The sequence below is a fragment of the Diabrotica undecimpunctata genome, chromosome 2 (genome assembly GCF_040954645.1).
Source record: "Diabrotica undecimpunctata isolate CICGRU chromosome 2, icDiaUnde3, whole genome shotgun sequence".
Taxonomy (NCBI): Eukaryota; Metazoa; Arthropoda; class Insecta; order Coleoptera; family Chrysomelidae; genus Diabrotica; species Diabrotica undecimpunctata.
Genome location: NC_092804.1, coordinates 123,664,949 through 123,684,522, shown reverse-complemented (window position 1 = coordinate 123,684,522; position 19,574 = coordinate 123,664,949). Strand labels below are relative to the sequence as shown.

Below are 19,574 nucleotides of genomic sequence, written 5' to 3'. Positions count from 1 at the left end.
AAACATGTTTATTAAATACCTTATTTGTAACTGCCATACCCACTAAGAAAATACGTTAAAAAAGCGTCTATACGAGTATTCATGTCGATTGTGTTTTTTTAGATAGTGAATGTGTTGTTCACCATAAATACGCGGCCAGGGGTCAGACAATCAATAAATAATTTTGCTTCTTAATTTCTAAAAGTATTGAGGGACGTGGTGAAAAGAAAACGGTCGCATTTTTCGACAAGTTGTGACATCAAAACGATACGCCTGCACATTAGTCTAACCTGATGCACTATTTTGTGACAAAGCACAAGTTTAAAATAAAAAAAATCCACAACTTTATGTTGAAGTCCAGACCTAGCAAGCACCCTGCGAGCTAATTTTTGGACAAGTCCTCGTATATTTGGTAAAAAATCTCTGCCGCAAGATATTAATTTTTGATGTTTTTAATTTTTTTTCATATATACTCTATGATTAATAAAGAATTACGACTTCGATTAATTAAAGGAGAACGACTAATAGAATTTTTTCAGGAAATAGACAATGCGATCACAGAATTGTGAGGAACCAGATTGACTTGGACATAATAAACAGAAAATATCGCAATACTGTTGTATCCTGTAAAACTTATTCAAAAGCAGACATTCCATCAGATCACAACCTATTGCTGGCTCTTACTAAACTTCGACTGAAGGAAATAGCTAAGAAAATAACTCCAAAAGATATTGACATACGGAAACTCTAAACAAGACAATATTTCAAATTTAAAAACATATTTGAAAGTAATAACCATGACACAAATATAGAAGAGCTCTGGCACAAAAAAATCTATAACCACAATAACACGGTAAGAATTGAAATCTGACGGAAAGACAAAAAGACAGGAATGCCCTTTACCAAAAATGCTATTCTGGAGCTTATGGAAAAAAGAAGACAACAGAAACGTCAATTTATGGTCAGGTGAAATACAAGGAATTACGTAGAAAATACTACAGGCGAAACATGACAGATTTAACGTGTATAAGAAAATAAAAGAAATGACCAGATGCCAAAGACGAAGCCCTGGAGCAATTTTGGACTCATACCATAACATCATTATCGAAACTGACAAAAAACTTATAAGATGGAAACAATACATGGAGAGACTATTTCTAAATGAAAACACCAATACTACGACTACAGCGAGCGGTGAAGAGGAAGCCACCATCACACATACAGAAGTGGACTCAGCTATCGAAAGACTAAAGAACAACAAAGCTCCCGGACCAGACCAGATACAGGGAGAAGTTCTTAAAACACTTGACATATACAACATTGCATACAATCAGTCTGAGAGTCACGCGGTGAAAGTTCTCCGTAGCAATATAAACACGAGTATACAAAAAACTAGATGAAAACGTAAACGACACACAGTTTGGATTTAAAAGAGGGCTCAGTACCAGAGAGGCCCTATTCTCCATACAAGTCATTATTCGAGCGCGTGACGAAAATAAATACGTTTTCGCGTGCTTTGTCGTCTGTGAACAAATCTTCAATAGAGTCAAGCATAGAAAACAGTCGGAAATAGACGACAGACGCAGAGAAATCAGCGCTATACCTACATCAACAGGCGAGTCGAGAATGAAACATCAGATAAGGTTAACATAAAGAGAGGAGTCCGTCAGGGTTGTATACTATCGCCCCTCCCAATAAACGTGTACTCAGAACACATATTTAAAGAAACACTATACATATACAATATTCTTCGACCAGTGCCTATCCTCTATGGATGTTGGCTACCACAATGGCCCATCGTATTTTATTAGCAGCTGTTCAAAACAGGTCTGTGGTAGTCATACCTGTCTACTGTCTCAAATTCTTAAGCCAGGATATTTGGCGGCGTTCTGGTCCTCTATTTCCTTCTATTTTCCCTTCTAATATCAATAGTAGTATTCTGTATTTATTTTCATCTCTCACTATATGTCCGAAGTATGCTAACTTTCTTTCTTTAATGGATTTTAAGACATCAGGTTCTTTTTGTAAACGTTGCATTACTGCGTCGTTAGTTATATGATGTACATATGATATTCTGAGCATGAAACGATAGCACCACATCTCGAAAGACTGCAACCGTCTGCAAGACGCATCAGTGAGTGTCCATGCCTCTGCTCCATACATAAGAACAGAAAACACATAACAATTAAGGATTATGAGTCGTAGGTGTAAGTTCAAGGTTAAATTGCAGAGAACTTTCTTCATCTGTTGGAAGGCACTCCTTGCTTTTTCGATCCTACATTTAATCTCGTGTGAGTGATCCCAGCTGTCTGTGATGTTGCATCCTAGGTATGTTATTTTTTCTGTTCCATTCAATACCTCATTATCTGCCATAAACTTTGCATCTGTACCTGTATGTTATTTTTTCTCTTCTATCCAATACCTCATTATCTGCCATAAACTTTGCATCTGTATCTTGGTTTTTGCTTATGATCATAATTTTCGCCTTCTTATGATTAAGTTAAGGTCCATATTTTCTACCGATGTTAACTACTTGATCTATCAGCCTTTGTAATCCTTCAGCACTATCCGCAACAAGGACAGTGTCGTCTGCATATCTTAGATTATTTATTACTTCACCGTTAACAATCACGCCATCAGTCGTTTCTCCCAAAGCTTCTCGAAATAGATGTTTAGAGTACGCATTAAACAGCAAAGGCGAGAGTATGCAACCTTGTCGTACTTCTCTTTGTATTGGGACTTAATCGGATAATTAATTGTCTACTCGAATCTTAGCTACTTGTTTCCTATAGAGATTGGCTATTAATATAGCAGACGGAATTGTAGTAAATGGAGAGTTGATAAACAACCTGAGGTCGCAGATGACATTGTCCTTATAGCAGATAGTGCAGAGGGGCTTTAGAGAATTATAAACCGTATCGTAAACTGTACCGTACTGTATTGTTCTGTGGGTAAACACTATCAGTAAAAACGACGTCGGCAACACACAATTTAATGTCAACAATGTATCTCTCCCAATAGTTGAGACAATAACATCCTTAAGATGTCGACTCAAAAAATTAATAGGTACATTCAATAAGATGCGTAAAGTGGTCTGTAATCCCTTTCTCATTATCCATACCCGAATAAGGATTCTGATATGCTGTGAACTCTCGACTTTACTTTAGAGTGCCGAAGTGTGGATTTTCACATACGCCTTATGTAAACGCATGAATTCGTTGGAGATGTGGTGCTATTGACGCATGCTTTGAGTCACATGGATATATCATACACTCAGTGGCCCCCTCAGGGGGGTTTTGGGGGTTAAACCACCCCCCCCAGAGTCCTATTCCGACACTGTCACTCACAAATTGTAAGGACTTAAAATGGAGGTAGCATCATAAAAAAAAATTTTGGTGCTCAACCAAAACCCATCCCCCACAGGAAAATTCCCTAATGCCCTACTGCATACACTCCTGGTAAAAAAAATCGAAGACTTGCATTTTTATGTTTTTTTTTTAAATTGTGTAGGTGTTAAGTGTTTAGCAGCGGGTATTGCTTCCCCCGTCATCTGCGGAGGATTTGAATATGCCCAGGCATACTTTCAATAAGTTGGTAAATCTGTTATTGCGATATATGTTCCAATTCTCCATTTCGCGCTATTTTCAGCTCTTATATCGTTTCTGGCAATGGTTGCCTCTTTTTAATCTTTTTACCTAAAATGCCCAATAAGTTTTCTAATGGATTCATGTCCGGAGTACAAACAGACCAATACAAAACGGGAATTCGGACACTATTTAGGTAGTCCGTGACTATTCGCGCAGTATGTGGACGCGCATTTTCCTGCATAAATAAGAAATTAACCTCAGCGAAAGGGGTGTAGGAGACAACATTATCCCTGAGATACTGTCGTATGTATCTGTCTGCTGTTAGATTTACATGTTTGAGGAAAATTAATTCGGTGCATCCGATGAAAGAAATACCTGCCCATAACATAAATCTCCGTCACAATACGAGTTCCTCGAGCTTCTAACAAACGACGAGCGATAACATTTGACGTTAAAGAGCGATTATGTAATGCAGAAATCTTTAAAAATCGTTTATCACGCTGATCTTTGCCTCTTTTTCTGTCTGATCCTGGTCTTCTAGTGTATTCTTCAGTTTGAGGATACTTCGTAAGAGCATCATGGACGGTACGTTTAGCAATATTCAAATAATTTGCAATATAACGTATACTGCGACCATCATCATGTAATACCACAACTTTTGCATTATTTTCGGGAGTCATACTAACACTATTTGAAAACACTAATGAAAAATGATCGGAATTTATAAAGAATAAACTGATTAAAGTGAAATTTATCGTAAATGCAATAAAAAATGAAAAAAATTGGTTGCTAGTAAACAACATAAAGTAACATTTTTTTGCCAAATGTCAAAATTTTGTTTGTATGTTGACGCGATCAATTAAAAACATTAAAAGAACCGTTTTTATTGTTATGACGAAAGGTTTTTTATTAGTAATGTTTACCTCCTTTCCATTAAAACCACTATACACTGATAAAATTAAAAAAAAACATGCAAAATACAAGTGTTCGGATTTTTTTTACCAGGAGTGTATACATATAATGAAACTATCTTACAACGCGTCGGTGGAGAACTGGAATAACTTCCAACTATCAAACGCAAATAATTGGAATACTTTGTGCATTTCATAATAAATGAGAAGTACTACCTGCCGCAGTTTATGATGCAGGGGAACACAGAAGGTCGTAGGTTGGCAGGAAACGGCTTTCCATCAAAGTCCGTCTCCAACAAATAAAATACTTTGGACATGCTATGAGAGCAGACACAGAAAACAATAAAAGATTTATTATCCAAGGAAAGGTAGAAGGCCGAAGATCACGAGGAAGATCCCCAACAAGATTGAATCGACCAAAGTACAGAAATATACAAAAGACCTATACACGAATTAAAAAAAGAATGACCAGAGACAGAGATCCTTGGAGACGGACAAGACACATCACGATGACCACTACACTCCGTCCTGGGGGGTCAGCACTGAGGAGAGAGAGAGAGAGAGAGAGAGAGAGAGAGAGAGAGAGAGAGAGAGAGAGAGAGAGAGACCGCAAAAGAATATCGTGTATCGTGACTGCGGAACCTACGAACATGGACGGGAATAACGTCAACAGGTTTATTTAGAGATAGTAGATAGAGATAGAAAATGACGTCATCGAAGCAGTTAACGAATTTGTATACCTGGGAACGCTCGTCAATACTGAAAATGACACTACCGCAGAGATAAACCCCAGAATTTGCACGGCTAATAGATGCTATTTTGGGCTTAATCTCCTTTTTAAATCTACAGTTATATCAAGAAATACAAAAGTAAAACTCTACAAAACAATAATACGCCCAGTCCTAACATATGGTTCAGAAACCTGGACTTTAACAAAAAGCAATGAAAACATGTTAGGATGTTTCGAAAGAAAAATACTAAGGCGCATCTATGGAGCGGTAAATGAAAATGGTGTCTGGAGAAGACGATACAACTTCGAACTCTATAGGATATACCAGGAACCAGATATCGTAAAACACATAAAGATAGGACGTCTGAGGTGGGTAGGCCATGTAATGCGGATGGAGCAAACCGACCCAGCTAGAAAAACGCTCCTTGATAGACCTATTGTCAAAGACGAAGAGGAAGACCCAGAACAAGATTCCTAGATAACATCGATGAAGACATGAGAAATATGGAAATACGAGCTTGGCGGAGGAAGGCGATGGATAGGGACGACTGGAGAAAAATTCTTGGGGAGGCTAGGACCCACACAGGGTTGTAAAGCCAAAATGATGATGATGATGAGATAGAGATAGATTGATATCCAATGTGATAGCCAACATCTATAGAGGATATGCACTTTTAAAATAAGAATTACCTAATACCAATCAATTAACATGACAAACTGATCTGTTTGATTACTTTCTGATATTTTAGATATTACTATTGTTTTTTATCACATTCTGGTTTCTAACCACTAAGAACTTATCAGGAAAATACCAAAGAAAGAAATGCACACATTATATAAGATTGTAGTGGGCATATTTAAAGAACATTAACTTACGAGTCACGAGATAATCTGGTATTGATTCCTGCTTTTCCAGTTTCTGAAGATATGATAAGCAATTAGTTCTAGACCATGCAATACCCTAAAAGACTTATAGATAATAATAGCTTTGCTATTTGAATGTTTTCAAGTTATTGTTAGACATTGATGATTTGTTTTAAAATAATTATGTTTTATAAGCATACATAAAAAATACATATGAAACTTTATCATATATGGAACTTTTTCATTATAATGTTGTCCATATTATTGTACGGGACAATAACTATTAATGCAGTATTGATCGTTTGAGTATAGTTGCTCTTTACAGTAACCCCAAGAGGACGACTTCATTAAATAATACCCGTATGTGCATACAATATGATTAGTGGTTATTTATTTCAGTTACCAACTCCGAGGCATTTAACCGCTGCGAAGCATTTAATGTCTGTAATTAGTAGACACTATTACAAAGCAATTTAGGATGGAAGTATCTCTTGACCATAAAAGAACAGTGATTAAAACGTCCTATAAACTTTTTATAATTTTGACAAACTACTATAATACATTATATTTGATGTATTCGACAATTTACACTTATATTCTGATGATTTTTTAGATGTCTACTTCTTGGGGATTCACACTGTCTTTTTCTTGACCGTCCCAGACTGTTATCTTCTTACGATAGTTCTGCCTCGTGCAATTTTCATTAGATTTTTCTAGAATTACTAATTATGAATTACTAGAATTATGAAAATGAAAATCTCTTGCAGAGAATCTGAAACCATCGATTATATCTTGCACGACTACCAAGTGATTCCAAAAATATATGGTACCAGACCTGTACAAGCTGGTCAATTCCAGCTTATACCTGAAAGGTTTCTTAGAAGCAGTTATATGTTTTGTTCTTGTCTCAGCTGATATTTCTCTTGGTATTATTGGCTTCGAAATATATACAGAGTGAATCATGCGGAACTGTACATACTCCTAATTTGTACGGAGACCCCTATGGGGAATAACAAATGACCATTAAAAAGCGTCTGCTGCCATTGTTTGACAATATACAAGGCGAGCATATATAATGAAATACAGATATGTATTCAGACATGGGCATTGAAGGGCCTGCGTAGCGCAAGCGGTAGGATGCTTGCCTCGCATACCGGTGGTCCGGAGTTCGAATCGTACCGCCGGCAAGAATAACTAGACATTTTTAAAAATGTCTATAGGCCCCAGGTCGACTTAGCCTGAATAAAATGAGTACCTTGGGTAAAACCAGGGGTAATAATAGGCGGTTGAAGCGTAGCACTGGCCATGTTACCTTCCTTGTATACCGTAGGCCCTAGATATAGCAGACTACCCTGCTATACTCCCAAAGCCGCGAAGCGGTATAAAACGGGAGACTATTATTATTATTCAGACATTCGAACAATAGCTTAAACATTATAAAAAAGCTTACCAATATTACTGTTATATACACTCGCTCACCGATAGTCGTCACATAAGCAGGTTTCAGATCCGGTGGTTTCTCGTATGTTTTTATATTTGTCTTTAGCAGATGTCTTTAGCGGTGTCTGTTAGGAATTCGCGGTATTTTTCACTGTACACACGGTACTGTTTCTTTGTTAGTAGTAGTCATGCAATAAGAGTCAATTGTCCAATTTGTAAAATTCTTATAAGAGTTTTCAAAGACTGCACACATTTTTTTAAAATTGTGAGTTTTTTCTATTTTGGATAAATCATTTGATTGGGTGGTAGTAATTAGTATTTTAATTTTGCGTTTCCGATTATTATCTTTTACATGATGATACTAGTTATGGCCAGCTCTAGCTTCAACAATATGACAAAACGTATTTTCTAATTATTTATTCTTGTTTAAAGTGCCTTATTCTATATTATTATATTTATTGTTAAAACTTATAAATCAAACGAACCAGCTGAGTAATCAGTTAAGACTTTTGTTCCAAAAGTGAATAATTGACAGTTTACATTTTACCAATCTTAACTTCCTGTAAGTGACATATGGCGCTAATATTTAAATTTGTTTAGTTGATATCAATAATTTGACACCCCCACTTATCAATAAAACCAAACTTATAGGTTACCTATACCTTACAGTTTAGACAGTGTAGACCTTTAGTCAACACATCAGCTAGCATAACATCAGTAGGTATATATTTTACATTATTGATTGTGTCAGATATTGGATCCGTCAAAATATGATATCTTACATCAATATGCTTACTTATTTTATGATAAATTGGATGGATTTGCTGATAAGTTTAATGCTATTTGATTATCGTTAAATAAAGTAATACATTCAGTTTTTTCAATTAAATCAGCAAACCCCTAAGAAAAACAGTCTCTTTAGCAGCCTCTGACAAGCCGATATATTCTGCCTCGCAGATAGATAAAGCTACTGTTCTTTGTTTTGCACTTGGCTAAGATATTGCAGAGCCACAAAGGTTAAATACGTATCCAGTAAATGATCTACGATCTAATGTATTGCTTGGCCAATCGGCATCTACAAAACCTTGCAATTCTGAATCATCTTTTGAGTAAATCAGAAAATAATTAATAGTGTTTTTTAAATACCTCAATACTCTTTTTGCACATTTCAAATGAGACTCATTAAATACATTGTTAAATTGGCTCAAGAAACTGACTGTAAATGATACATCTGGTCTGATTAAAATAGATAAATACATCAAACTGCGAATTAGCTGCTAATAAGGGAATTTATCTCTAATACAATTTTATTGTTACTATCATCCATTGTTAAAGATAACTTTGGTTAAATTGGAGATTTAACCCATTTGGCATCATTCATGTTAAATCTCTTTACCAACTGAGTATTATAGTTTTTCTGATTCAAAGCAATATAACCTCTATTTAGATCAAAGTCTATTTGCATACCTAAACATTTTTTAATTCTACCCAAATCTTTGATAACAAATTTACTTTTCAGCTCATTGTTTAGTCTACTTGTTTCACATTCATCATTTGAAAACACAAAAAATTATTCACATATACCGCTATGACCGTAATTTTATTATTTTCTCTTTTTATATAGATACAAAGGTCATGTTTTGATTTTTTATAATTAATATTTTCCAACACATTATTTACTTCATAATTACAGGCCCTAGAAGGGCCTTTAATTTTAAACATTTGTTACCTGATAATCAAAACCCTTTCGTGATTGCATGTATATCTTCTTTTTCAAACGACCCTTTAGAAATGCTGTTTTAACTTTTAAATGAGTAATATCCAAACCTAATTTTATAGAAAGTGAAAAAACCAACCTTAAAGAAGAATGTCTTATTACTGGCGCAAAACTTTCTGTATAGTGTGTATATTCTCTTTAATTATGTGTATTTTTATGTATGAGAGAGTAATAAAACAATAAATTATGTATGCAAATCCCGAAACTGTTGATACGGGTGACTCAATGAAAAACAGATATTTGTCAACAAGTTTACAGAAGTATATAGAAAAACAATTTTAAATTGAGTATGACCACCAGGTATAAAGGTTGGAGCAGAATAGAATACAATAGTTGTGAGGGTTACTAATCCCTAAATAAGTTTGCCAGTGTCGGAGTGATGGAGGTTAACAGGTACTAATGAATTTGCAAGAAATGTAAGATGTTTATTTTATTGGTTATATATAACCAATAAAAGTTTAATAAGTACCTACCTATTTGCAAAATAAAGTTTAATTCTTTAAATAAAATAAAACGTTTTATTTTATCTATTTGCAAAATAAAGTTTAATTCTTTGCCTATTTGCAAAATAAAGTTTAATTCTTTAGATAAAATAAAACGTTTTATTTTATCTGAAATGAGTGCATTCCACGAAGTAAGGGTTTCAACAATCAAACATTTAATTCTTTAATTCCAGGAATCTACGACAGTAATTGACTAGATAATTACCTTCTAAACTTATTCCACAGAAAATGTGATAGTGGGTTTTTCCATTTTGTATATAGGAAGGTCCAAGTGGCGTATTCAAAATTCTTAACAGTTCACTAAAAGTAGGTACTTCAGTTGCAAGGTGCAGTTTATTGTGTATACTAGTGTTATGGAAAATTTGGAAGTGCCGTGTAAACGCCGAAAAATTGGTCCTCTAACAGTTAATGAAAAAACATTAATATTTAATTGTTTTAAATCATTTACAGACAAACGTTTATGTGAAAGTGTTGATGAGACCGTTGAGTTAGTTAGCAGTACACTTGGTGTTGGGAAATCTACGATTTACAGAGTTATTAAAGAAGAGAAATGTGGTAGTTTTCAAATGCCACGTAATGCTCCAGGGAAACCAAAATTTTAAATAGAATATCATTTTAAAGAAGGACTTCGACGGAAAGTGCATGAATTCTTCTTTAGACAAGAATTTCCAACATTGGATAAAGTTCTTGTCTCAGTTCGAGATGATAAGGATTACCCAGAAATGAGTCGAAGTACTTTATGGAAACTTTTAAAAGAAATAGGCTTCCGCTGGAAAAAGAATCCCAGAAAGTCTATTTTATTAGAAAGAAGCGATATTGTCATATGGAGAAGACATTTTCTAAGAACCATAAAGGAAATGAGAAACCAAAAAAGAAAAATATTTTATCTTGATGAAACATGGATCAACGAGGGTCATACACCAAATAAATTTTGGCAGGATGAAACTGTTACAAGTCAAAGGCGCGCTTTTGTAAATAACTTATCTACTGGTTTAAACCCACCATCAGGAAAGGGACGCAGGCTGATAATAGTACACATTGGCAGTTCAGACGGTTTTGTTGAAGGTGGTTTATTAACTTTTGAATCAACTCGTACCGGTGACTACCATGAAGACATGAACGCTGATGTCTTTCAAGAATGGTTCGAACAAATGATAGATCTTCTTCCTAAGAACTGTGCAATAGTAATGGATAATGCAAGTTATCACTCCAGACTTATAGAAGGACTGCCCACAACCAAGTGGTTAAAAAAGACTTGCAGAATTGGCTGAGTTCAAAAAATATTACGTACCATCCCGGATCTATAAGAAAGGAACTTTATTCGTTGTGTGCCCTTCATAAAGAAAAATTTAAAAAATACGAAATTGATGAAATTGCCAAAAATCGTGGAATGACAGTACTTAGATCCCCACCATATCATTGTGAATTAAACCCGATTGAACTGGTATGGGCACAGATAAAGAGTAAAGTTTCAAGAAAAAATACCACTTTTAAAATTCATTATGTTAAACAGTTGTTTTTTGAGGCCGTAAATAATGTAAAACCTGAAAACTGGGAAAAGGCAGTAAATCACACTATTAAAGAAGAGGAAAAAATGTGGAAGCTGGACAATATTACTGATAAAATGATCGAGCCAGTTATTATAAATCTTGGTTCTGAAAGTTCATCTTCTGAATCTGATTTGGATTTGTAACAAGTAGCTGTAAGTTTTATATTAATATTTTTATTCATCTATTTAACATACCTTAGACGGTTTTAAAAATTCTTTTTCTCTTTTGTAATTTTTAAAAATTAAAAAAAATGTGAATTTTTTAAAACCCTTTTTAATGTAGGCCAGTCAGTTCTAATATAGTGTGTGATAAAAGAGGTTCAAACGACCGACAATAACAAATTCACCTTTAAGAAAAACAAGTATGACCTGGGTCCGCACAAACGGAGAAAAAACAACAGTATTTGCAGCACCAGATACTAATAAAGATGAAGATGATGATATAAGAATGTACCTCGAAACTCCATGCCAACTATCTCTTCCTCTGACAACATTTACTCCAACAGAGGTTCGACAACAAATAAAAATGCTTAATCCTAAGAAAGCTCCTGGCTATGATTTGATAACAGGGGAATTACTTCAGAAGCTACCGAGAAAAGTGGTGCTATTAACAATAATATACAACAGCATACTACGTCTTCGATACTTTCCAATACAATGGAAATTTGCTCAAGTTTTCGAAGATTCCGAAACCTGGTAAGCCCGCAACGTCACTTTTGTTTACATACACATAACACTTTATAACACTGAAATAATTCATTTATTTTTTACAATTATTCAAAGTAATTTTTCAATTAATATTGAGCACGCCCATGGAGTGGTCGGAGCTACCAGTTAAAATTATGCTAATTACTCTCTCGTTCATAAAAATAAACTATAGAACCCCTATCCACTAGCTTTGCACGGTATGTAACTTTATTTTCGCTATTACACTTTAACTTAAAACAAACACTTAGTATCAATTACACTACCATTTTCTGGCACATGTACAACATTCCATGCATTGTTGTCGCGGAAAGATTGGATTTCATTCATCATGGCTTCTCTCCACTTTGCTCCATCCGGGCGATGTAATGCCTCCAAGACTGTTAACGGAACATCATCTATTTCACTTGTCTCCGCACACATGTATGTTACATATGCACTTAAGTTTTTTCTTTTTCTTAATGGTTCTGTCTTTCTGTGTACTTCTTGTTAATGTTTTAGGTAGATTGGATATTTCAAAGTCTTTATCACTTAAGTTATCTTCTTCGTAGTAGCTAGATTCTTCGTCACTAAAAATATTACCATTATCTTAAGTCTCAGTTTCAACATTATCTTTGTTTTGTTCCCCCACTGAGTCTAGAGTTTCTTTTGCCTCATATTCATCTTTTAAATCAAAATGAATCACTTCAAACCTTATTAACTAACTAACTTAGCTTTAGCCTTTTCTTGTTTGTCTACTTCGGTTTCAGTTCCATCTAAACACGTAGACAAATCTTCTAGAACAAATAATTTTGCACTGCGAAAGACCAATCATCGTAATTTTCGCGGCATAATAACTTTGGACCGTAGACATGTAATTCACTGCCATTTTGAACCTTAACCACCTCATTAGTATATAACGTTTATCTATTTACCGACGGAAAAATGGTCTGGGCCACCACATTTATAATGTAAATCATTTGTAATGTAAATGGTTTGCTCAAAAAACCTTAAATTTTATATACATTATTTCTATGTACTATTTTTAAAAAAATTCCAGCCCTTCTTGTTTTCGCCATTTATTTCGCTTTATGCCATGTTTTGTCCTTCTGATTTAATATCTTCAATATCAATATCTTCTGTATTTTTAATTGCTGTTATGTTTTCCTTTTTCTAGCTCTTAAATTTTTAAGCACATTAAAGAATAATTTTTACTTGGTTGATTTTGATTTGGCGGTCTCGGTAGTGGTAGACACGTTATTATCTATCAGATACAATTTCAAAATACAATTTAAAGTTTAAATTGTATTTAAAAATTTCAATAATACTTCAGAATATTTGTAACTTTATTTCTAATAACTATGCAACCAGTATTACTATGCCATTACCGCTCACCACTTTTATATTTATGTATAATAAATGATATCTGAGTAATATTGAAATGGTTCCCATTATGAAGTCAACAAGAGTATAAAATTTATGTATTAGGCGAAAAAGTTTAACTAATATAAATTTCGGTTTGTACAACTAAAATATAATAATCGATTTTTTTTACATTTTTTGGTTTTATATTTAGTATTTTCTACCCTGTAGGTATAGCAAGCGGAATGTAATTCATGATTTGTCTAGTATTACGAGTTAAAATGTTCAAGAAATCTTGTTCAAAGTAATAACTTTAATCACAGAATTTTCATACACCGGTTTCCACAGAAAAACAACGAAAGAGAGCAAACCATAATTTCATAAACACTTAAGTATAATCAAGTACTCCTTATCGCTGAAGCAACACAGCCAACCTCAACGTTTTAACGTTATTTCGCAAAAGGACGGGAAACTCTATATAGGCAAATGCAATTTTCCAGCCCCGGCACAAATTTTATATGATGCGGGAAAAGGTGTTTTGACGCTTCACTTCGTTTACCTATTTTCTTCATGTGCACACGTTGGTCCTTTATTTATGTTTCAGGACCTCGCTCGGGGACACAAGTGATACTTTAGTTACCCAGCACAATCCATAATCGATTAAACGTAAAGATAAAATAGTTTGTGGACATTATTGTGTCATGTAGAAATATTACACATTTTCCTTGTTAGCTGTTAGCTGGCACAATTTTTAATTTATACTTTTTGAATGTCGTAAGTACGACATATAATAATATATATATATATATATATATATATATATATATATATATATATATATATATATATATATATATATATATATATATATATAAATAAACATTAGTTTGTATTTTGAGAACGATTTCCGAAGTGGAAATTGAAACGTCAATAAACGTATTTTAACCTTTAATTGTGGCTTATTCCCATTTAAATACTAATTAACTGTTTTCGCCAGGTTAATATCTAGGCCAGCCTTGGTATATTCTTTTTGTAGTTTCTTCATCATGTAGTTAAGGTCGTCTTGGTCTTGTGCAATAACTACTTGATCGTCTGCAAAGCTTAACGTAATTAGGTATTCGTTCCGTACCGGTACTCCCATGCCTTCACATTTTCTTTTCCATGAAGTCAAGGCTTTCTCTCAGTATATTTTGATATAGCATTTTTTATTTAAAGTTCTTTTTCAAGGGAAAACGTGTATTTAATTTGGCTTGTGAATAAAAACATTTATTGGCAAAACAGCTCGTCAGTATTATCTCATCACAGTACACTGTTGCAGTAATCTTTAAAACAGAAAACCATATAAAGCACTTGAAAGGAGAAAACGGAGTGGCCTGACAATCAGGAAATAAAAGTATTTTTAATTCCCCATACTTTTCTGTATTCTTTTTAAAATTCGGTCCAATTGTTTAGAATATGTTGAAGATCTTGATATATAAACTTGGATTAACTTCCACAACGAAATTTATAAATATGAATTAGACAATCACAAAAAGTTACCAATTTTTTTATTTAAACATAAAACCCCATCTACCGCGCAGGGTTATTAGTGGATATAGCAAATACAAGAAATATTACATTAAATACAATTGAATAACTTGATATCTTTTAAATAGCTTAACACTGTTGAAATTTTTTGGTAAGAACTGTTTTCAGATCATCATCTGTGAATCCGTGGGATCTTCTTTTTTTTTCCATGAATTGAGGACAATCAAGCAGAATATGTTTGACGGTCAGTGGGTTAGAACAGCTGGAGCAGACAGGTAGTGGTATGATAGATAAGTATTTGTATGTTAAGGCAGTATGCCCAATTCTTAGACGGTTAGACTGTTTGAAGGAGTCTCCAGGACAGCATTTATTTTTGGGCAAATTACATTTAATGTTGTACCCAATGTTTCCCAATGATTTTGCCATGTATTAGTGCAGTGGATTTTAACCATGTTCTTTAGATCGGTGTACGGATATGTTTTCAATTTTGCGATAGGTAATTCAAGGTTTGAGCTCATTCGACTTTTGTTTGCCAGTTGATCTGCTTTTTCATTTCTGTAAATACCTGCATGTGAAGGTACCCAAATAAAAGCCGTTTCTTTTCTTATTGATCGCAATGTTTCTAGTTCGTTTTTATGCATTTAATGTAACGTCTGTTACGATAATGCACTTCATCGTTTTACTCTTTTCGAAAAAGATTAGGGCTTCCAAAATAGATGTAGCCTCGCCTGTTAGTATACTGCAGTTTGTTGGTGTCGATATGCTATAAGAATTTATTTTACAGTAGTAAGCAGCAGCGTGACCATTGGGAGTTTTAGAGGCATCTGTAAAAATTTGCAAATAATTAGGATAGTGGTTTAGAATTTCCATGAATAGATATTTAATTATTGTGAAATTTGCAGTTGATTTCGGATACTTTGTAAGTGTTAAGTCAATAGTTAATGGGTGACTTGTCCATGGGAGATAGTTTGCTTTTATATTTAGTGATACATTTAGTTGATTCCTATCGTAAATCGTGAGTTTTATTCTTTCTATGAGGGGTGTAGAGTTTTAGTCTTATTGTTAGGAAGAAGACTAGCGTTGCAGATGTGGACGAATACAGGATGGTGTTTCTGGGATGATATCTTTGCAATATAGTTCAAGGATAGTTGCTGTCGTCTTATATGTAAGGGAGGGTAAAGCTCCCAGTGCTAATCTCAAAGCTGTAGATTGAATACTGTTTAGTTTTTTTAAGTGGTTTTACATGCAGCATCGTAACATATATAACCATAATCGATTTTAGTTCTAATGAGCGATTTGTAAAGCCTAATTAATATTTTATGATCAGCACCCTAAATTTTCTTGGATAATGTTTTGAGTTTAATCTCTTTTGGCAGTAAAGCTGTAGTTTATATATGTGCGAATTCTAATTTGAAGTTCTCTCAAAAGTTAGACCTAGGAAGTTCATTTCTTTTGGCTGTTCTAAAGGTAAATTATTTAATGTTGTTAGACTAGTTGTGAGGTGTGAGTTAACAAATTTATTTGTGAGAATTTTTTCATATTTTATATAGGAGAACGATTTTAAAATTAAAAAATTAATATTGGCGAGCATATATTAGAACATGAACTGGATATGCTCAATATCCGATAAAGCAATAGGATGTTTTTTATGAATTTCGAAATATTACAAATTAAAACTAATTTATTAATAATTATGTAAAATATTTGCAACAAAAATCTAAAATTATAATAAGTATTTCTACTTGGATTAAAAAAGTAAACAAAAGTATTAAAAATATTAATCAGATACATAATAGACGATGGATTAGGATCCAGCATTATACACATATGTCCAAAAGTTTGGAATATTGGAATATTTCATCTTTTTATTGATTTTTATATATAAAATCTTCTGAACAGTTAAACATCATTTTGTTTCAATTATCAACAATACTAAATAAATCTCAAAACCAGATAAACGATATGCGAAAAAAATATTTATTTTCTTGGACTGAAAAACTTACAATGTACAACTTACATTTAAAAATAAATTAGTATAGAAAAAAATAATTTTTAATAAAACTAATAATAAGTATTTCCTCCATTGGCCTGTATGCAAGCCTGTAGGCGATTTGGCATGCTGCCGATTAACTGGTCGAGCTGGGCTTGCTGAATTCTCTCCAATTCTTCACGAGCAGCATCTTTAAGTTCTGAAAGTGTAATAGGGGGATTGTTTCGCTTCTTGATGCGTGTTTTGAGAATGACCCAAGCATGTTCAATAATGTTCATGTCGGGGGAATTCGAGGGCCACTGTAATATTTCTTCTTCTTCAAGAAAATTTTGTACTGCTGATGTTCGATGAGGAGGTGCGTTGTCATGCATAAACACAAATTCATCACCTACTGCCCCTCGGAATAGACGTACGACAGGATTTAAAACTTTTTTGATGTATACAGCACCAGTGACTCTTCTCTCCAGAACCAGCAGTGACGTCCGTGTACCACTCATAATACCACCCTAACCATAATACTGCCACCTTCAAATGGGACACGCGGTTTAGCTGTTTCTAGTGGGGCTTGTCGTCCTGGGGCCCTCCAAACTAGTGTTCTTCGCGAATCAGATACCATGTCAATTTTTGACTCATCAGAGAACATTACGTTATTAAAGTTAGGATCATGATGCGTTATTTCTCTAGCCCATTGCAACCTTACTATTTTGTGTTGGTAGGTTAGTTTAGGAACACGTAGCGGTCTTCTACGATACAAATTTACCGCATATAGTCTGCGTGTTATTGTTTGCCGTGAAATATTCAGTCCTTGAAGCCTAGAAATTTTTTTGGATATACCACTTTGTAGATTCCAGACGATTTGTACGAGCTATAAATGTTATTTGCCGGTCTTGTGCTGCTGTTGTACATCGATTTCTACCCCTTCTGAGACGATCCTTGACTTTATTTGTATCTTGGAATTTTTTTTTAATTTTCGATACAGCACTCTGAGTAACATCAGCAATATTTACGATATAAATTTGACTAAAGTCCTGTTGTAACAAAGCAATTACTCTGGATCTGTCAAAATGAGATATCATGTTTTTAGGCATTTTTAAACGGCTCAATTCAAATTTAAACGAAGACTGAAATAATGTGTAAATAGGCTAATCAGTTGAATGTGACCAAAATCATACAAAAACGATTGATATTTTTTATCATTTTCATTTAAAAACCCTCTAGAATGAATATCAACAACAGTTTTAAAACCCCCATAGGCATAGATATATTATTTGTACGTATTCCAAACTTTTGGACATGTGTGTATATATGGGGTATATAATGGAAAGACTAAAAAAAATCCATGGTATTAGTCAACCATTATAGTTGGGTGCGCATAAACCAACTTAGGTGAAGATGTCGTGTCCGAGTGGTTAAGGAGATGAATTTCACATCAATTTGAGCTGCATAGAATCTCGTTGAGAATGTAACTTGTTTCTGTTTTATTTTTGTATAAAATTACTTTTAACTGTCGAGAGTGCGAAGAAAAAGACTAAACAAGTTTGTGAAAGATAAGCTTGGCGAATATTAAACCAGTTTTAGAGATAATTTTAGAGATAACAGATTTTTACACTAAAAGAAATCCAGACCACCAGAGCATAAGATAATCCTTCATGTATTGTTCATAAATTTTAATAAAAATAAACGTAAAAAAGCAGGCGTAATAGAATCAAAAGGAAGAAAATATATGAAAAACTGAGCTCCTTGGGTAGAAACCCGAAACTGGTTAAGTTAATACAAATAGCATGAAATAAACTAATCACTTTTAGTATTGTTGTTTAAGAAATACTCATCATTCTGTTTTCCATTAAAACATATATTTTTTTAGGTTTCTTTTGGGTAAATTGAGTTTAGGTAAGTAGTATCTTTATTTATTTTTAAATTTTGTTCTGATTTATTTCGAATAATATTTACTATTTTCATTATGAATTAACCATAATTTCCGTTTAAAACACGTGTGTGAATATTCCTGGAGTAAAAATTGGAACATCAGAATAATCGTATTTTAAACTTAAAGTGTAATTAATTTCCAAAAAATAAGTAAGCTTTATATTCACTTGCCTGCCTCCCACTAGCTTAAGTCATCGCTTGACTTATTTAAAGGACAGTCAATGCTCCGATGTCCTACTGGTGATTTATTTTAAATGATCATCACCATCATCAGTCCATCTTCTTCCAAGTTGGTAATGTTCATCCCACTGATTTTTTTAATACCTAATTAATAATGTCTTCTTCCTTACATATTTGTTTTATGATTTAGCTTTGAAGATATTAATTCTTCATGCACAGTGCAAGGTTGCTTACATTTGACAACTTCTTATCATACATTTATTTTTGTTTTATAGGCGGATATCATCAGGCTGAAATACTTTGCAGTTCCGTTAAATTAGTGTAAAAGTAATTGCAGAGCTTTTTTGATATCGGTTATTGGCACTGCATCACCTTCTTCTTCAAGTTCCGCTCTTATCGGAGATTGGAAATCATTCTAGCAATTATAATTTTGTTGGTTACGCGCCTAGATAGTTCGATTGAACTGCATTTAAACCACGGAGATTGCGTAGCCACGAGATTTTACGTCTTTCTACGCTTCTTCTGCCTTTGATTTTGTCCTGGATTATATTCCTTAATAGTTCGT

At 33.8% G+C, this 19,574-nt stretch overlaps 1 protein-coding gene across 2 annotated transcripts in view; it reads left to right on the top strand.

Moving 5' to 3' along the window:
- The window catches only part of LOC140434840 (protein no-on-transient A-like), a 335,075-nt gene that overhangs the window by 169,706 nt on the left and 145,795 nt on the right, over positions 1–19,574 (top strand). The window contains exon 7 of one of the 2 annotated variants that reach the window (XM_072523411.1): positions 18,768–18,793. The exons of the other annotated variant lie outside the window; for it this stretch is intronic. Within the exon in view, the coding sequence (XP_072379512.1) occupies positions 18,768–18,782 (15 nt within the window). The 3' untranslated portion in view covers positions 18,783–18,793. The remainder of the gene's footprint in view (positions 1–18,767; positions 18,794–19,574) is intronic. 2 annotated transcript variants of the gene reach the window in all.